The 15,405-nt window shown below is 37.0% G+C and overlaps 2 protein-coding genes across 4 annotated transcripts; both read left to right on the forward strand.

The window, feature by feature from the left end:
* The first annotated feature begins 2,362 nt into the window (after nucleotides 1-2,362).
* Nucleotides 2,363-6,694, forward strand: ccdc80l2 (coiled-coil domain containing 80 like 2). Its single transcript, XM_055153842.1, has 12 exons — nucleotides 2,363-2,474; nucleotides 2,545-2,633; nucleotides 2,833-3,006; nucleotides 3,078-3,226; nucleotides 3,310-3,618; nucleotides 4,627-4,852; nucleotides 4,914-5,070; nucleotides 5,274-5,422; nucleotides 5,499-5,650; nucleotides 5,738-5,841; nucleotides 6,014-6,094; nucleotides 6,195-6,694. Exons 2-12 carry the CDS (start codon nucleotides 2,601-2,603, stop codon nucleotides 6,524-6,526), a joined length of 1,866 nt encoding a protein of 621 aa, XP_055009817.1. The 5' UTR covers nucleotides 2,363-2,474; nucleotides 2,545-2,600; the 3' UTR covers nucleotides 6,527-6,694.
* Nucleotides 6,695-7,268: 574 nt separating this feature from the next.
* fybb (FYN binding protein b) lies at nucleotides 7,269-15,346 on the forward strand. Of its 3 annotated transcripts, XM_020940257.2 has the most exons (19): nucleotides 7,269-7,480; nucleotides 8,469-9,408; nucleotides 11,382-11,496; nucleotides 11,571-11,638; nucleotides 11,826-11,848; nucleotides 11,976-12,034; nucleotides 12,344-12,470; nucleotides 12,573-12,732; nucleotides 12,818-12,938; nucleotides 13,042-13,061; nucleotides 13,145-13,214; nucleotides 13,353-13,439; nucleotides 13,810-13,844; nucleotides 13,914-13,992; nucleotides 14,069-14,141; nucleotides 14,237-14,399; nucleotides 14,476-14,509; nucleotides 14,582-14,616; nucleotides 14,713-15,346. In XM_020940257.2, the coding sequence occupies exons 1-19, from the start codon at nucleotides 7,478-7,480 to the stop codon at nucleotides 14,733-14,735; spliced, it is 2,235 nt and encodes a 744-aa protein (XP_020795916.1). In that variant the 5' UTR covers nucleotides 7,269-7,477; the 3' UTR covers nucleotides 14,736-15,346. The 3 variants fall into 3 exon arrangements, with proteins under 3 accessions (XP_020795916.1, XP_055009585.1, XP_020795917.1); XM_055153610.1 differs by lacking the exon at nucleotides 13,353-13,439 and having other exon boundaries at nucleotides 7,270-7,480; XM_020940258.2 differs by lacking the exons at nucleotides 14,069-14,141; nucleotides 14,237-14,399; nucleotides 14,476-14,509; nucleotides 14,582-14,616; nucleotides 14,713-15,346 and having other exon boundaries at nucleotides 7,270-7,480; nucleotides 13,353-13,456.
* The last annotated feature ends 59 nt before the right edge of the window (nucleotides 15,347-15,405 follow it).

Raw genomic sequence — 15,405 nt, forward strand, 5'->3', positions numbered from 1 at the left:
CATATCTAAACACAGATGACACAGAGGGTCGATCGAGGGCCGTAGACTGACGCTCAATGCAATGAATAATTGAAATATTTGCATGTTTAACATATTAGAGTGAGCTGTCAGACTTTATTCATGCTAAGATCCTTAAAACCACACACTAAATATTAATTATTAGCTTTATCAAGGTAAATTTTCAAAAAACTTGCAATACATTTTTTTTTAGTTGATGTAAGGTAATTTGAGCCAATTCACTTGGAAGCCTGAGGGCCAAGAAAAATTTGTCCAAGGGCCGCATTTGGCCCCCGGGCCATAGTTTGGACATGCCTGGCATAGACTATAAAAATGTATATACAGTATCAGGGCAAATATAGGTTAGTATAAGTATTCATAACAATTAATCACAGGTTTGATGGTCAGTTTGCATTGGATTTATAAAATGTATAGCACTGACCCACAGTAGGTTAGAGGTGGGCTATATGTGGGTCTTTAGATGTCATCGCTTAGGCCAGTTATCATTTCAGCCAGTTATTACGTCCTGACTGTGTGTGTGCGCAAATGAAATAGCCCAAGACGATAACAAAAACCTATGCAAATGTTTCATGATAGAAGATATAATGGGTGGTTCTCAACTTCTCACACCTAGGCTTTAGTATTTCGCATTCCGAGTAACACCACAGGTCTATAATAGAACTATCCACAGCCTAAACAGGGGCTAAACCAGGTCCACTACAGGATTTCATCACTGCTACAGCAGTTCTAAAAGGACTCAATCAGAGGACAAGACAGACAATGCATAAAATTGACTTTAAATTAAACAAAAATGAACAGCTGTGGGGCTTGCATTCAGTTTGAGAACCACTGGACTAGTGAATTCCAATAGTGTCCTTTATGTAAACACTTCGGATCTACAATAATCATATGTTTCTCTTTATCAAGGCTAGCGTGAGGAATGCACACTGCATCTGTTTCTGATTTAAGCCTTTAGCAAACAGAGTGATTTTAAATATAAAACTTTTCCTTCACATATTTAGGATGTCTGATGCTGAATCACAGTTGATTTCCTACTATTTACATCAAAATACTTTTTGCCTTTTGAATAAATCTATCTTTGAATAAGGCATAGTAAGAACTGTAATGACCTGAGTGTGTCATTAACATCTTTCACCTTTTGACCTTTTATTTCACTATGTGGCAAAATTTACCTTGATGTTAGTCAACATCTCCATAGAAACACACTGATTTGCAGACTGAATACATGCATGCACACTGGGTACTTTCCAGATATCAGTTTGACAAAGGCTTTAGAAAGGTTATTGTTGCAGACATGTGGGCACTGAGCTCCTGTATCACAACTTTGAACTGGTGTGAACTGTTCTGTAAGTGCTATTTATGACAACAGACTTAGAGTAAAACATGGACAAATGGACTACGAAACAATCCTTACTGCCCCTAATGTCAAAAATATGTATGTATCTCTGTCTTTATCTGTTCATCTACATTTAGAATTATGACAACACTAATAAGGAGGTTAAGGTCTACCAATGCTTTGGTGACCATTCTTGTGTTGAACAGACAATTTATAAAAGCGTTGCTTGATTAAATGATTGAATTCACTGATAAAAAATTGCTGTGTATTCCATCACTGGCTTTAAGCTCCATTAAAATGCATAAAACTGCATGTCAGCAATTATAGTTTTTGAAGGACAAAGATCACATCAAAAGTTAATGTTGAATTGACTAAAACTTTAATGTGCACATTTCTGTGTACATTGTGCTGAATGGGTTCCCAATGCCCTGACCTCACTGCAGTAGGCTACTGCTGCCTGTATGATTCTGCCATTGAAAGGATTCATCAAAACACGTGATGAACAAAGCTGCCACCTACAAAAACAAAAAGTATGCATTTTATCTGTTGGAGTGAGAGGGTGGCAGTTGGAGTGGGAGTTGGAGTGAAATTTGTTGAAAGAAAATGCTTTGAAGTCAGAGCAAATTCCAGGAGTTTCCTGTTAACGACAAGGCTGGGGTATAATGTGAACCAGGAGTGTGTGTCGAGAGGGAGAACAGCTTCAGTCAGTCTTTCTCAGCATGTGTTGGGGCAGATAGCATTGAACTGCTCTTTATACAGACATTATGAAAAATTTTGACTCAGAGATGTGGAGATTTTTACCAAACAACCTTTAACTGAAATAGCAAATGTGGATATGGACATTTGATATAACGATCAACTTGTGCAATAAGGATGCTTCTACTTTGCAGATTAGTTCTATTATTATCATTTTCGAATTGGGTGCATACCAGACCAGGGGCTGGTCAAAGCAAGTTAAAGTCTTCAGACCCAAATGTTCGGGACTGGGGAGACTATTCAGATCTACCAACTGGACTTGAACTGGGTCTTGGGCTGGAAGAAGATACACAACATGAAAAAACAAAAGCAGAGCCAAGTACAACTTTTGCTCCAGAGCTGGATTTTCTGGTGGATTTTGCAGGTAAGACAAATACATAATTTTACAAGTCTCAGCCTGATTGTGATTTTTATATGGAGTTGTATTGTTTAAGGCAAAAAGAGGCTATGGGTTATAACAGCCTCCTCCCATAACGACAACTATCTGCGCATGATGGAAAAACAGCTGGAAGACATGGACCAGGTGAGATTAATAAAGGACTTAAACTGAAACCACAGTGTCTACAGGGAAGATATTTCCACTTTTCTTTACAGAAAATGATCTGTTTCCTTTTGAACTTGCAAAAACGAGTCTATGGTTTATCTTTTTTCTATTTATTCATATAAAGAGATCTGTTTGTTGTCCACAACAACAAACTAATGCATACCAAAATCTACCTCAGGTAGGGTTGAACTGCCATCTTGCAGAGAGAGACACCTACATTATAACCATCATCCAAAATGCCATGATGGAGGGCAGGATAGTGAAGACCACCATAGAGGGTCAAGCATCAGTGGAAAGCCTGGACCCAGACACAGTGAGCAAACTACTCCATTACCTGGAGCTCACTGGACATGTAAGGAAAACAAATAGATCAAATATAAATTGTTATGCAAAATATTCACATTCATGCATAAATTATTTTAGGATGAGTTCATTATGCTGGTGATTAAAAAGAACCTAAGAACCAGTGAGCGCTTCCCTTATCCAGTCCGAGTTGAAGCCATTTTTGAAATGATAGACCAATTTCCAAAGAGAAAGCTGGAGAAGATGACCAGGCAAGGACCCAACATGAGGTGCGCTCTTTATTTATCTCTAGATTTTTATGTTATGTTTTAGTTTCCTTATCTCTGTTTAGCATCTCTATCTTTGATCGTAGGTGTAAACTTACCAAGAAGAAAGTTGTGAGGAAAAGGAAAAGGATAAAGACAAAAATGGTGTTGAGCTCCCAGAGACGTGGAAATGTAACTTCAGTGGCTGCACCTAAGAGAAAAATGGTTCTAGACAAAAAGGAAGCCCTAAAGAGCAAGATCCAGGATATTTTAAATGGGTACTACAGATTTGTTATCCGAAAAGGGTCTTCTCCAGGATCTACACAAAAGCTGAACCCAGAACAGAGAAAAAGGACTGAAACTCAAAAAGAGACAGACAGACATCCTTTAGTAACATCAAGCAACCAGGAGGAAAGGTGAGGATAATTTCTTTTCAGTCAGTATCATATAATCAAGGCATGTTACGATAATTACTACATCAACTAATCATTCAGTATATGAAAGCTGGACCAATATTTTTGGGTGGTCAATATTGACTGTGTGTATTTTTTTTTGTACTAGTGGGAAATTTTGGGTTATTTTCTACCAATCTGATTTGAGCATGGTTGAATTATGAATTTCTATGATTCATTATAGAGGTTTTGGGGGATAGTTCTGCTTTATGGTTGGTTTCATTATTATCATTTATCATCTATACTACTTCAGCAATATATCACACTTCAAAATTTGTTATCGTGATAGGCATACTTTTGGGTTGCCACTAAATATATGTAGCGAAGCATAGTTCGTGTCACCATGTGGCTCTTGGAAAAAGGTCAGCATCATTTCGGGTTGGGTAACTCAGCAAATTTGATTTTAGAAACCAAACCAATTTTATTAGTTTTATTGTTTTTAAAGCTTGTTTGGAATATTTTAATTAACATCCCTGTGATCCATACTGAAAAATTTACCCTATATTTTAGTCCATGCAGAAAATACATTTTACATTTTACAAATGCATACATACATTTTGTTATACACTATAGATGGTTTACGTATGGAACGCTACAGTTGGTTTATGAATATCTGGGGGTATCAAAAGAAACACCTAGAAAGACACACAGTAATATGTATGGCAGACAATCCAGCAGGACAACAGCAGACAAAAGAAGATATTGGTTGAGTAAAGACCTGTGACCTAATGTCCTGTGCACTGATTAAACAATTAAATGAGGGTGGGCAAAAGCACACAACATTATTACAAAGACTCCTTGCAGTGGTCTATGTGTCAACATAATCCTAATACAATAATTATATAGTTAATAAAGTATATAGTAATTCATGTTCAACACCAAAAATAAAACGCTTGTGCTTTTGAAATTTAAGAATCATTTTGTGGTCAATAATGAACAATAAATAAAAATGTATAATCTGTGCCCCACTAGGATCGATAAGGCAGTAACAAAAACACATAAAGAAGACAAGAACATTCAGCATGAACCAAATGCAAAGGGTGACAGTAATGACAAAGCAAGTCCAAAGAAGAAGGGCAAAGGGAAGAAAGGGAAAAAGAAAGGGAGAGGGAGAAAGTCAAGCAGAGAAGTGAGTGAGAAAGACAAAGCCGCACTTAGAGCCTTTATGGACTCTTTAAGGGGGACAAGACGACTTATGGTGAGTTTTTATCATCTCCCTTTGCAGTTTTCTCTTATTACAAATGATGTTTGTTTCACAGCTTATTTCAACTCCAAGCCAAGATGCCAAACTGTACATGCAACTGAAAGAGGAGAATGAGAGGCAACAGTGTGAGCTTGCTATCAGAAAGTTCACTGTGGCAACAATAGTGGGACAAGGAAGTGACGCATTGCTTACCCTTCAGCATTACCACCCTGGTATAACTAGATTTACACATGCTGCTGAATACATCATTATGTATTAGTTAAACAAAACTAGCCTTTCTGGTTAGTTTCCACAAAAGTAAATCATAACCAATACAAAAGTTAATACATGACTTCAAAATCTAACCTATTTCAGTCCACTGAAAATCAACCTAATTTACCTTGTGGTTCTCCCCCACCTTTGCATTGAAATAAAGTACCTGTTTCAGAGTCCAGTGCGCCGCTGAGTGGTCCCTCAGAGCAGATCTCAGACACAGGTCTCATCTCTCTGCTTCGCTCTGAACTTGGCCTCTCATCTCCTGATCTCTTCTCAATGACCATCACAGACTATGACATTAAGCCCACTGTAAGGACACAGTTTGTTTTGTAAATGTAAAGTATTTTAAGTATCTTAAGTTTGTCTTTCCCATTTACTTTTTTAGAGAGTTTTTGAGGCTCCACCATCGACTCTTGCTTTGTTTGAGTTTATTGATAACTTCTCATCAAGACGGCCAGAGAAAGAAATTGAGAGAAAAACTGTGCCAGCTTGCTCCAGAAACCATCAGCAACCAGAAACAGAGAATTCACTTCTAAGGTATTTTTATCATTAGTATTTCTTACAGTATTGACTATGTAATTGTATGCAGATTACAATTGGCACAATCAAAAATCTGACCAACAGGTTCATGTCAAAGAGGAGGCTGCTGCTCATTTCGGCTCCCTCTGAAGAGGACTACTCTTACCAGCAGCAGCTCTCAGCTCTAAGCGGACAACAGTGTGCACTCGGTGAGTAAAGTACTTCACAGCTGTGATAAACCACTACTGTTAAGATCGCATAATACTGCACCTGCTTAATTTACAAGCCATATTATGCAAAATGTATCTCATATACATCTCATATATCACATAGTTGTTTTTGGAAATCTCTGGATCAGGTGTATCCTCTATTTTTTTGCAGGCATCAGACACTTTGCGATGTTAAAGTTGACAGGAGCAGGCCAAAAAGCCACAGGGACTGTTGAGCTCTTTCCATTAAATGGTATAAAAGGGGTTTCCCTACTATTTTAAATGTACTCATATGTATATTAGAATGATCTTGAACTTATTAATTTGCTTTTCACCTTGAAAATGGATTTTAGGTCGCAGTCAGAGTGAAATGGAACCTTTGTCCAAAGACACCGTGAACAACCTGAGGGAGCAGCTGAAGATCAGTAAGGATTACTTCAGCATGCTTGTGGTAGGGAAGGATGGCGACGTGAAGGCCTGGTTTACCTCTCCCATGTGGTCCCTGGACAGTGTGTATGACCTGGTGGACTCCATGGAGCAGCGTGTGCAGGAGGAGAGACTGCAAAGGAGACTTGGGATCCAATGTAGTGACATCAAAGATCAGCAGGGAGGCGAGGAAGGGCATTATGGATATGATGCCGAGGGAACAGATGACAGGTACTTGTATCAGGGACCAGAGGAATAACCTAGTTTTATAGAAAAGGACAGGTGAAAATTAAATAGCAACAACAACAATAATAAAAATGCTGTGAAACACTTAAAATATGGTCAGTGCAATCAAATGTATTTCAGATTTTGCTAATAAAATTCAAATTGAAAAAAAAAAAAATGTTAATATGTAAATGTAAAATCACAGAAAAGGTATTTAAGGTATATAAAGGTTTTTATTGATGCTTTATTGGCTGGTGTCATAGATGAGTTGAATAACGATGGCTTCATTAAGTTTCTGCATTACAAGAACTGTAAATAATACTACCTTTTCTGAATAAAAACAAAACATTTAGAGTGACAAATAGAACAGAATGTAGTAGGTTAAATAAAACTTCCAAAGCAAATACACATTACAAAATAATGTACTGTCCAATAAATCATCCCTCTTTTATTATAATGAATGTAATTTATCAGTTTAGTGTTTTATAAACAAACAGTAACTAAAAATATAATAGATATTAATATAAAGCATCCCTCTCTGGCTATTAATTTCTTTCTGTTAGTTGGAGAAGGAAACTACATGGTGTTTGCTCGGGATAGGCAAATCCATTTGATCAAACCCAGAGATAACTGAGTACATGCACATGCAGTATGAACACGCACTCACAAAGACAGACACACACACACACATGCTCAGGCAACACATTCACACTTACACTCACATGCACACACTCACACACATGCACACACACACACACACACACACACGCACACACTGAGCAGAGGAAGTCGTCAGTGGTTGTGATACTTACGCTTTGGACAGAGTTCACATTTGCCCACACTGAAGGCATACACTGTGGCTGGATTTTCTATTTCTCCATAGCTCTACTCTGAAGGACTTTCCTACCAGTAATAAAGTAATCAGGCTCAGTACTGGTTTGTCCTGTAGCTCTCTGGACACAGCACAGGCACTGGCTCCTCCATTATGGTGAGTACAAAGCATGTAGCATTACTTAAACAAGCATAATATTTGAGTTAACTGTCACATATTCAAATATAGATTTGAGTGTATTATACACCTTTGAAACTAATACCATCACATGATGACAGACTGTCTGTATATTTGCGTGTATGTAAAAAACAGTCTTTTCTTGCTGTTTGTCTATTACAGTTATATACTGTATAACTGGTCAGTATATAGTATATAACTGGTCAGATTACTTTCTGTTCTTTACAATGTAATATAATCAAATTTTTATTTTGTGGAAGCTGAATATTTAAATTGCATACATATTTAAAATACATGCATAACTTCGGAGTGAAATAGTTGTTCCTCATTGACCACAAACTTACATTCCTTCTTTTATTTACTGGCAGGCCAGCATTAACTTTCAATGTTACAGAGCGTTTTCCAGCAAGGGGTCAAATATATGTAATGCATGTGTCCTTCACAACATAGCAGATCAGTAACATAATATATATAATAATATATCATTCAAGTCAAAGTTGCTTGATAAAACATGAAATATGTGGAAGTCACACATACCCAGCATTTTGGAGAACTAGTTGTTTTTTTTTTTTACATTGGAAATTGACAGGTTTTTACCAAATTGCAGTAGCACCACTATTTTGAGAACCACTTGCTGTAACTCATTTGGAAAGGGACATATTGAGCCATTTTAAGTTTACTGTGGTAAAAAAACAGAAGCATGATGAGGGAACTTTGCATTGTTTCTTTTCCCCTATTTCACAGGCTACCACATGTCAAAACTTTTGCACATGATGTTTGAATATTACATGTGATTCTGCAATATTCACATGTCCTATGTTCTCACTTTCACATGTTTAGAAAAGCAGCAGTGTAGTTCACCCTCCTGCCTTATCTGCACTTCCTGATTTAGTTGAACCAGCTACTGTAATAGGTGTGGCGACATACTGGCCACCACACTGACCCTACTGGTTGCCATTTGTTTCAGGAAAACAAGCCTGATGTAAAGGCCATGATGGCTCGCTTTCAGGGAAATGCATCAAGCAAAGAAGATACCCCCTTCGCTAGTCCAGGACAACCCAAACAACCAGTCCATGCCACACTGTCAGGGCAGGCACTGCACATGAAAAAGCCTGTGTCAGACAGTGGTGCACCTATTCCTCCAAAACCCTCTTTTCTTAAAAACACTCCATCATTTAAAAGTGACACAGTGGCCCAAGAACCAAACAAAACCAAAGCCCTGGCCAGTAAGTTTACAAACTCCCAGGAAAACACAAGTCCACCTATTAGCAAACATAAGTTACCCTCAAAATCACCTTATATACAGCCTATATCACCTGAGCCTATAGTACCTCTGTTCAAGGCTGGTGTGAGTGCTGCTGGGTCAGAGCCCAAACCGGTCTTTCTCAAACCCGTTGTGAAACCCAACTGGATCAAAGAGGACTCCACATCATCTCCACCACCACCTGCGCCTAAAATACCCACTGTGCAACCCAAACCTAACAACAATATTTTCAAATTACAACAGCAAATAGAGGCAACTGCTCTGAACACAAAGGCAGAAGTGATCACAGACCCTGTCATAAAACCCACATTTCCTGTAATCCCTGCTGTTAAACCAACCTCAAACACAAGGACTGCACAAATCTTAGTTAGCAAAGAGCCAGCAGAGCAAGACGCCTGCGTGAGGCCAAGTGCAGCCAACAAACCGCCTCTAAATATCTCCGTTCCCCCTCCCAAACCTCTCGCCAGCAAGAAGCCTAGTCTGAAGAAGCCCTCCCCTCACATTAACAACAGTGACTCCTCAGCGCCAAAGAAGAACCCACTCCCCAACAGTTTAGCCCTGGGCCCAGCTCCAGCTAAACCAAACCGACCTCCATTTGTCAACCTAGATGCGTTTAAGGGAGGACCCAAGACACCTGCTGATGGTAAGATCTACACAAAGCGCTACTACAGAGTATATGAAAGAAAGGTTACATACTGTAAAGAGCAGTGGTGGCTTGTGGTTGGCCTGGTTGTCCTATTACCACGATTTACACACGTTACATGTTGGTGAAACAAATATAAGATGCATCAAAAAAAAAAAAAAAAGTGTACATTTATAGGCACCTGTCTAGAAGCCGCAGGTGTACACGTCTTCAAGAACGTTTTTAAAGCCTCTTAAAGCTTTTATAGTCTTTTTGCATTGAGCCAGTTCGTCCCGCTGCATCATAGCATAATAACTTATTTTATCACAGGGTGATAAGCTGTTTTAGTGCGCTGACATCAGCGCTAGCTAACACTTCAGCTTCATGTCAACCGCACACAGCGGCACTTTCTGCTGTGATGGCCAACCATAGACCGTACATATGGACAATGTGCCAGTGAAACAACCCGTGCATATATTAGCCGCATGGTTGTAGGCTATAAAGCGCAGGGTTCAAAGTGTGAGCTTATAGTCCGGAAATTATGGTTATATAGCACATAATACTGTAATGAAAGAGAAAGAAATTATATTTTATATGGTTTACTTAAGTACATACCCTAAAAGAAGAAAACACATTGTACAATAAAGTTTTACTGTAACATGTCTTCTCTAAAATTAAGCCTTGTTGTACAGAGACATTTGCAGCTGTTAAAAGTGTGAAAATAGCGTGCTTCTATTTTAACACCAATATCTTTTAGAGGAACTTTGTAGATTCACCTCAGCAGACTCTTTCCCTTTTCAGGTCTGGTCAAGAGAATACTGTAAGTTGATACCAGTTGAGTCTATATAAAAATTACAATTTGTAAGCAATTTAATGAGTCGAGTCAGGTGAATTATTGGTATATATTTAATTGTGTGCAGGAAACATGAGGTAATATTATAGATAGGCAAATTCATATTTATTACTCTCATGATATGTATTAGGGTCATGTTTCTCCAACCCCTGTACTTAAGACATAAATGCATGTAATTCTTGTATTAGTTCATATTTTGTTTCCTATTTTGTTTCCCATATTTTGTTAATACTTCTGGATGTGTTTTAAATGAGCTAATTATTCATATATTCAGTATTATTATGTGAAACATTCTGTAGCATCCCATATTCTTTTTGTACAGCCTCAGTTTTGTAATTTAGAATGCCTAAACTGCTGGTGGAACATTCCTTGTGTTTTAGGTAAATTGCATAATGTTTGGCTAAACAAATGAATCACTTTTACTGACACTTGGAATTTCTGGGTGGGAGTGAGCAAAACTCTTCTAACAAGCAAACCCTTCTTTATGTCTCTAGGTATATTTATAAGGTATAATATGCTTCAAATAGTGGATCTAAAATGTCTGATTAAAATATAACCATCAGAAATAACTGCACCAGCATTTGAGGACTGGTCTAGATGGAGATAAACTAGAACAACATTTGGAGCACACCTGTGAGCCTAAAGGCTCCAAAACATCTGTCGTCAAACACTTTCATTTTCTGTGTATTCTCCATCATTCACCTTTTATAGAAGTTGGACATTGTTTTGCTGATGGGAGACCTTGTGACAGGCCAAGCTTCCTCTTATTTAGTGGTATCAAGAGCATTTCCTTTTCACAACAGTATGCAATGAACAGCATGTCAGAAGTGTGAAAAAGAAAAGAGAGTACTCCTATAGTAAGTGCAATGATATTCAAACATTATCAGTGTTAGAGACCACAATATAAAAGCTATGGCATGGTCTGTAACAATAAATCAAGTATTTACTGTCTCAGTTTAACAGTGGACTTTGTTTCATGAGGAAGTAAGAACGAGGGTGTTCTAAAATAAATACAAAAACTCCATAATTACATTCAGCTTCAATCGACAACTGTCGGTTATTATCATTCAGTTATGGGAGACAACAGCATTGTATGTTAAAGCCATTATACCATCTGACCTACATATGTTTGTTGTTAAAGATCCAAAGAGGACCATAGCTCCGCCTCCTCCCTTTCACCCCAGTAACCATAGCAACCATGTGACCCCTCCACCACCCCCTGTCCCAAGTCTGCAATCAAGATCCATAGAAGACAAGTAAATGGCAGTACTATTATCAAAAACAAATAAACACATACAAAAACTAAGGAGGAGACCTTGTGTTGTTCCAGAAATCTAACAGAAGACTTTTATGATGATGTTGATGGACCGACCAGTGCACCACCACCTCTGCCACCAGGTTTGTTGCTACAGAATTTTTAAAAGTCATGTTTCAGAGGACAATGTCATATTATATTTCTTTATTTTGTGTACTGGTGCTCCATCTGCAGATTTAACTAAGTAAAAGCAAAAGTCAACTCAATAAAATGCTATATACAATAGCTCAATACAAGTAAATTCTGTATATTTTTTTTTTTTTTTTGCAGTTCATCCAAGCCAGATATCAAAGGTGAGTTGTGACAATGCCTGATTTATTACATTTGGCCAAGATAAAGATTGGCAGACAGTTAAGTTAAATGAAGAGTTAAGTGCTGCAATGTGCAGTGTATTTGTGTGTAATGCTTTTTATGACACAGGAGAAAGATGAGGATGATGACGATGATGGGGAAATGTATGAGGATCTTGATGAAAGATGGTAAGAAACTATGATATAATTGATCACTTATATGAAATTATAAATTATTTGGTAAAAGCAAATGAATAATAAAATAATATATTCTAAAACATAACCCTAAGGGCATTTTAAAAGAAAGAGCACTGTTCTATAGAGGCATGCATTCTCAATAAAATCTTGTCTATTGCACTCTTTGTACTCTTGAGTAATACTTCCCCCTAGTGGCTGTTTGACAACACATCGAATACATACAGAATACTTTGGACACATGTTTATTACAGCAATAACCTGGGACACCTCTAGATTATTTTCTGAATTTCTTTTGTGAAGGGAAGAACAAAAACAGGACAAGAAAAAAGCAAAAGATGACAAGGAAGAAAAAAAACGCTTGGAAGCCGAGAAAAAGGAACAGAAGGAACGAGAGAAGAAAGAACAAGAGGCCAGAAAGAAGTTTAAAGTAAGTGAGAAAATAGGTCTTATAAACAACTGTGCAGTGCTGTGCTCATTGCATTCTGAATACCTTATTTTTATGGTGGCAAAAAATGTGAAATGTTCCCAGTTGGTGGGTCCAGTGGAGGTTCTTCAGAAAGGCAAGGCTCGTGTGGACTTTAAAGGCACTAAGACTGACCTTAGTCTGAAGCAGGGAGACTCACTGGACATCATCCGCATCCAGGGCAACCCTGAGGGCAAGTGGTTGGGCCGCGCACGAGATGGAGCAAGTGTGTTAACCCGAAATATAAAAAGTGAAAGTGGAGTTTGGAGGCTTTCAAAAATTTAGGCTATTTTTCAAACTTCTCATTTTAGTCGGTTACGTAAAGATAACATCAGTGGAAATCGACTTCAACGCTCTAAAGCAACAAGGGGCTGGGCAAGCTTATGAACCTGAGGTCTATGACGACATTGATATGGCACCTCCTGAGAAGAGGTAAATCTGATCACATTTATGTCATATTTTGAAAGATGTAAGTCTACCAGAGAATCAGTCTATAAAATACCATGTACCACATGTTCTGTGTTATGTTTTTCAGTAAAGCCAAAGGTCCTGTGGGTAAGCTGAATTTTCATTCTTATATTTATATTACTTACAAGTCTTTACTATGTAGTTCATCACACATGCACTTCTGTCTGCAGTGGCTCTCCCACCTCTTCCAGTGGATGGAGAAGAGATATATGATGATGTAGATCCTATCGTAGATGTTAGGTAAGAACATGTAAAATATATTCAAATTTAACTTAAAATAGAACTTATAGCCAAGTTTTCAGCTGGTCTATCAACAGTTGGTGTCTGGAAAGGTATGTAGAAAATAGAAACCTTTCTGATGTTTGGTTGGCTGTTCAGTCCCTCAGAACCATTGCAGTCTCCCATGAAGCCACGTGTCTTCCAGTGGATGCTTGAACGGAGCAGAAGAGCTCCCAGCACTAAAGTGTAAAATGCATGCCTTAGTAAGATTCAGCAAAATCCTATTAATCTTCCCCATCTAAATCTGCCAATCAAAATTAAACTAATATATATATATATATATATATATATATATATATATATATATATATATATATATATATATATATATATATATATATATATATATATATATATATATATAAATAAAATATATATATATATATATATATATATATATATATATATATATGTACTTTTTTATTTTTTTTCAAATCATTTTATGTCCTCAAATTCATGCATGCTAAAATACTTACTGCACAAATAATTGTGATCACTAAATGTATCTACTTGGTTGATTAAGACAGTATTTAATTGTGTGTTTTTATGATTTTAGATTGCCCCCAACAAGTCAGTTTTCAGGAGATACAGGTAAAGTATAGACATGCTGTAAAGAGTGTTATGAGAAACTGTGTTCTAAACCTTTGCATGTTTTCATAGTTCATAAGGAAGATGCCATTGACGAAGACATTTACGATGATGTGGACTCTCAAAATATGCCTCCCCCACCCATGATAGGGTAGTTGTGGCTCAAATAGTTTTTTCTGTCAGATTACAGAAATCCTTAATAGATTTTTTTCTTGTTGTTTTTAAAGCATACCAAAGGTAGATCCAAAGAAGCAGAAAAAGTTAGAGAAAGAAGAGAAGGAATTCAGAAAAAAGTTTAAGGTAGACACCAACCTACCTCATTTCAGTAGTTTTGAATACTGTACATAATTTTGAAATGACATGCAGTAACTGTTGTCGATGGCCTGTTATTTTAGTATGATGGAGAGATTACGGTGCTGCATCAGGTGACCATCATCCCAAATCTAACCAACAAGAAGTGGAGTAACAAAGAGCTCTCACTCAAAGCAGGGGAGAAACTTGATGTAATTGTGAAACCAGTTGATAACAAATTCATCTGTAGAAATGAAGATGGCAAATGTGAGTCTTGCGCTGGAAAGTAAATTAAACATGGTGAATTATATTCAATTTACTTACGTTTGTTTGTTGATAACAGTTGGTTATGTATCAACCAGCTATGTTGCTACAGAGTAAGTATATACACCAAGATACATACAAGAAACTACAATGAGCCAGTTTTTATATGTTTGTTTTTCTTGCAGTGATGGAGATATCTATGATGATATTGGAGATGATGGTAAGTAAATTATTTAAAGTATATCAGAAAATATAGATTTGTACTGTACAGCACTAGCACCAACATTGTTACAACAGTCCTTTATTTTCTTTACAGAATGCATCTATGATAACGACTGAAGAATTAAAAATGTCATTGGAACTATACTGAATATTATATTTATTTATATTGTCTGCACAGATGGTATAGCATCTGAAATTTTGCAAATGTTTGTATATTCATATAGGTCACATAAAAATGTATTATGCATTATGCATTCTCTATAGCAATTTGATGCACACACATACACACACACACACATATATAGACAGTTTTACCTTTTATCTTTATCTTTTTATGATAAAATAAATGTGTTGTTATCTCAGCTTGAACACCTGAGTCACTTAACCTGTCTTGAAAAAGAGCAAAAAGAGCAAAGGAGAGACAATTGTATTTTGGAGGTATCAGGGTATAAAGCAAACAGTGACATACATTTATAACTCACACCTTGATGTCTACTGAATCTATGCACTACTGTCCTTCAATAGAAGATGAAGAGGAATGATGTTGTAATCCTAGCCTTGTTTAGCAGCAATCCCTGGATTGAGGTCACAGACAAGTGGTATAAAATGCTGTGTGGACAGAAGCATTACATGAAGGCAGGGTGTTGTGTAATGTTTTGCTTACACTATGAACTAGATATAGAGCTCTTTTATGTTTCAAATATAAAATGTTGTTAATTATTGTTTTATACTGTGAGTGTTGTTTTGAGTAAAAAAAAAAGGTTTCCAGACTGAAAAATACATTAGC

Source organism: Boleophthalmus pectinirostris, unplaced genomic scaffold, assembly GCF_026225935.1.
Source record: "Boleophthalmus pectinirostris isolate CB_2022bp ecotype Guang Dong unplaced genomic scaffold, ASM2622593v1 HiC_scaffold_18, whole genome shotgun sequence".
Taxonomy (NCBI): Eukaryota; Metazoa; Chordata; class Actinopteri; order Gobiiformes; family Gobiidae; genus Boleophthalmus; species Boleophthalmus pectinirostris.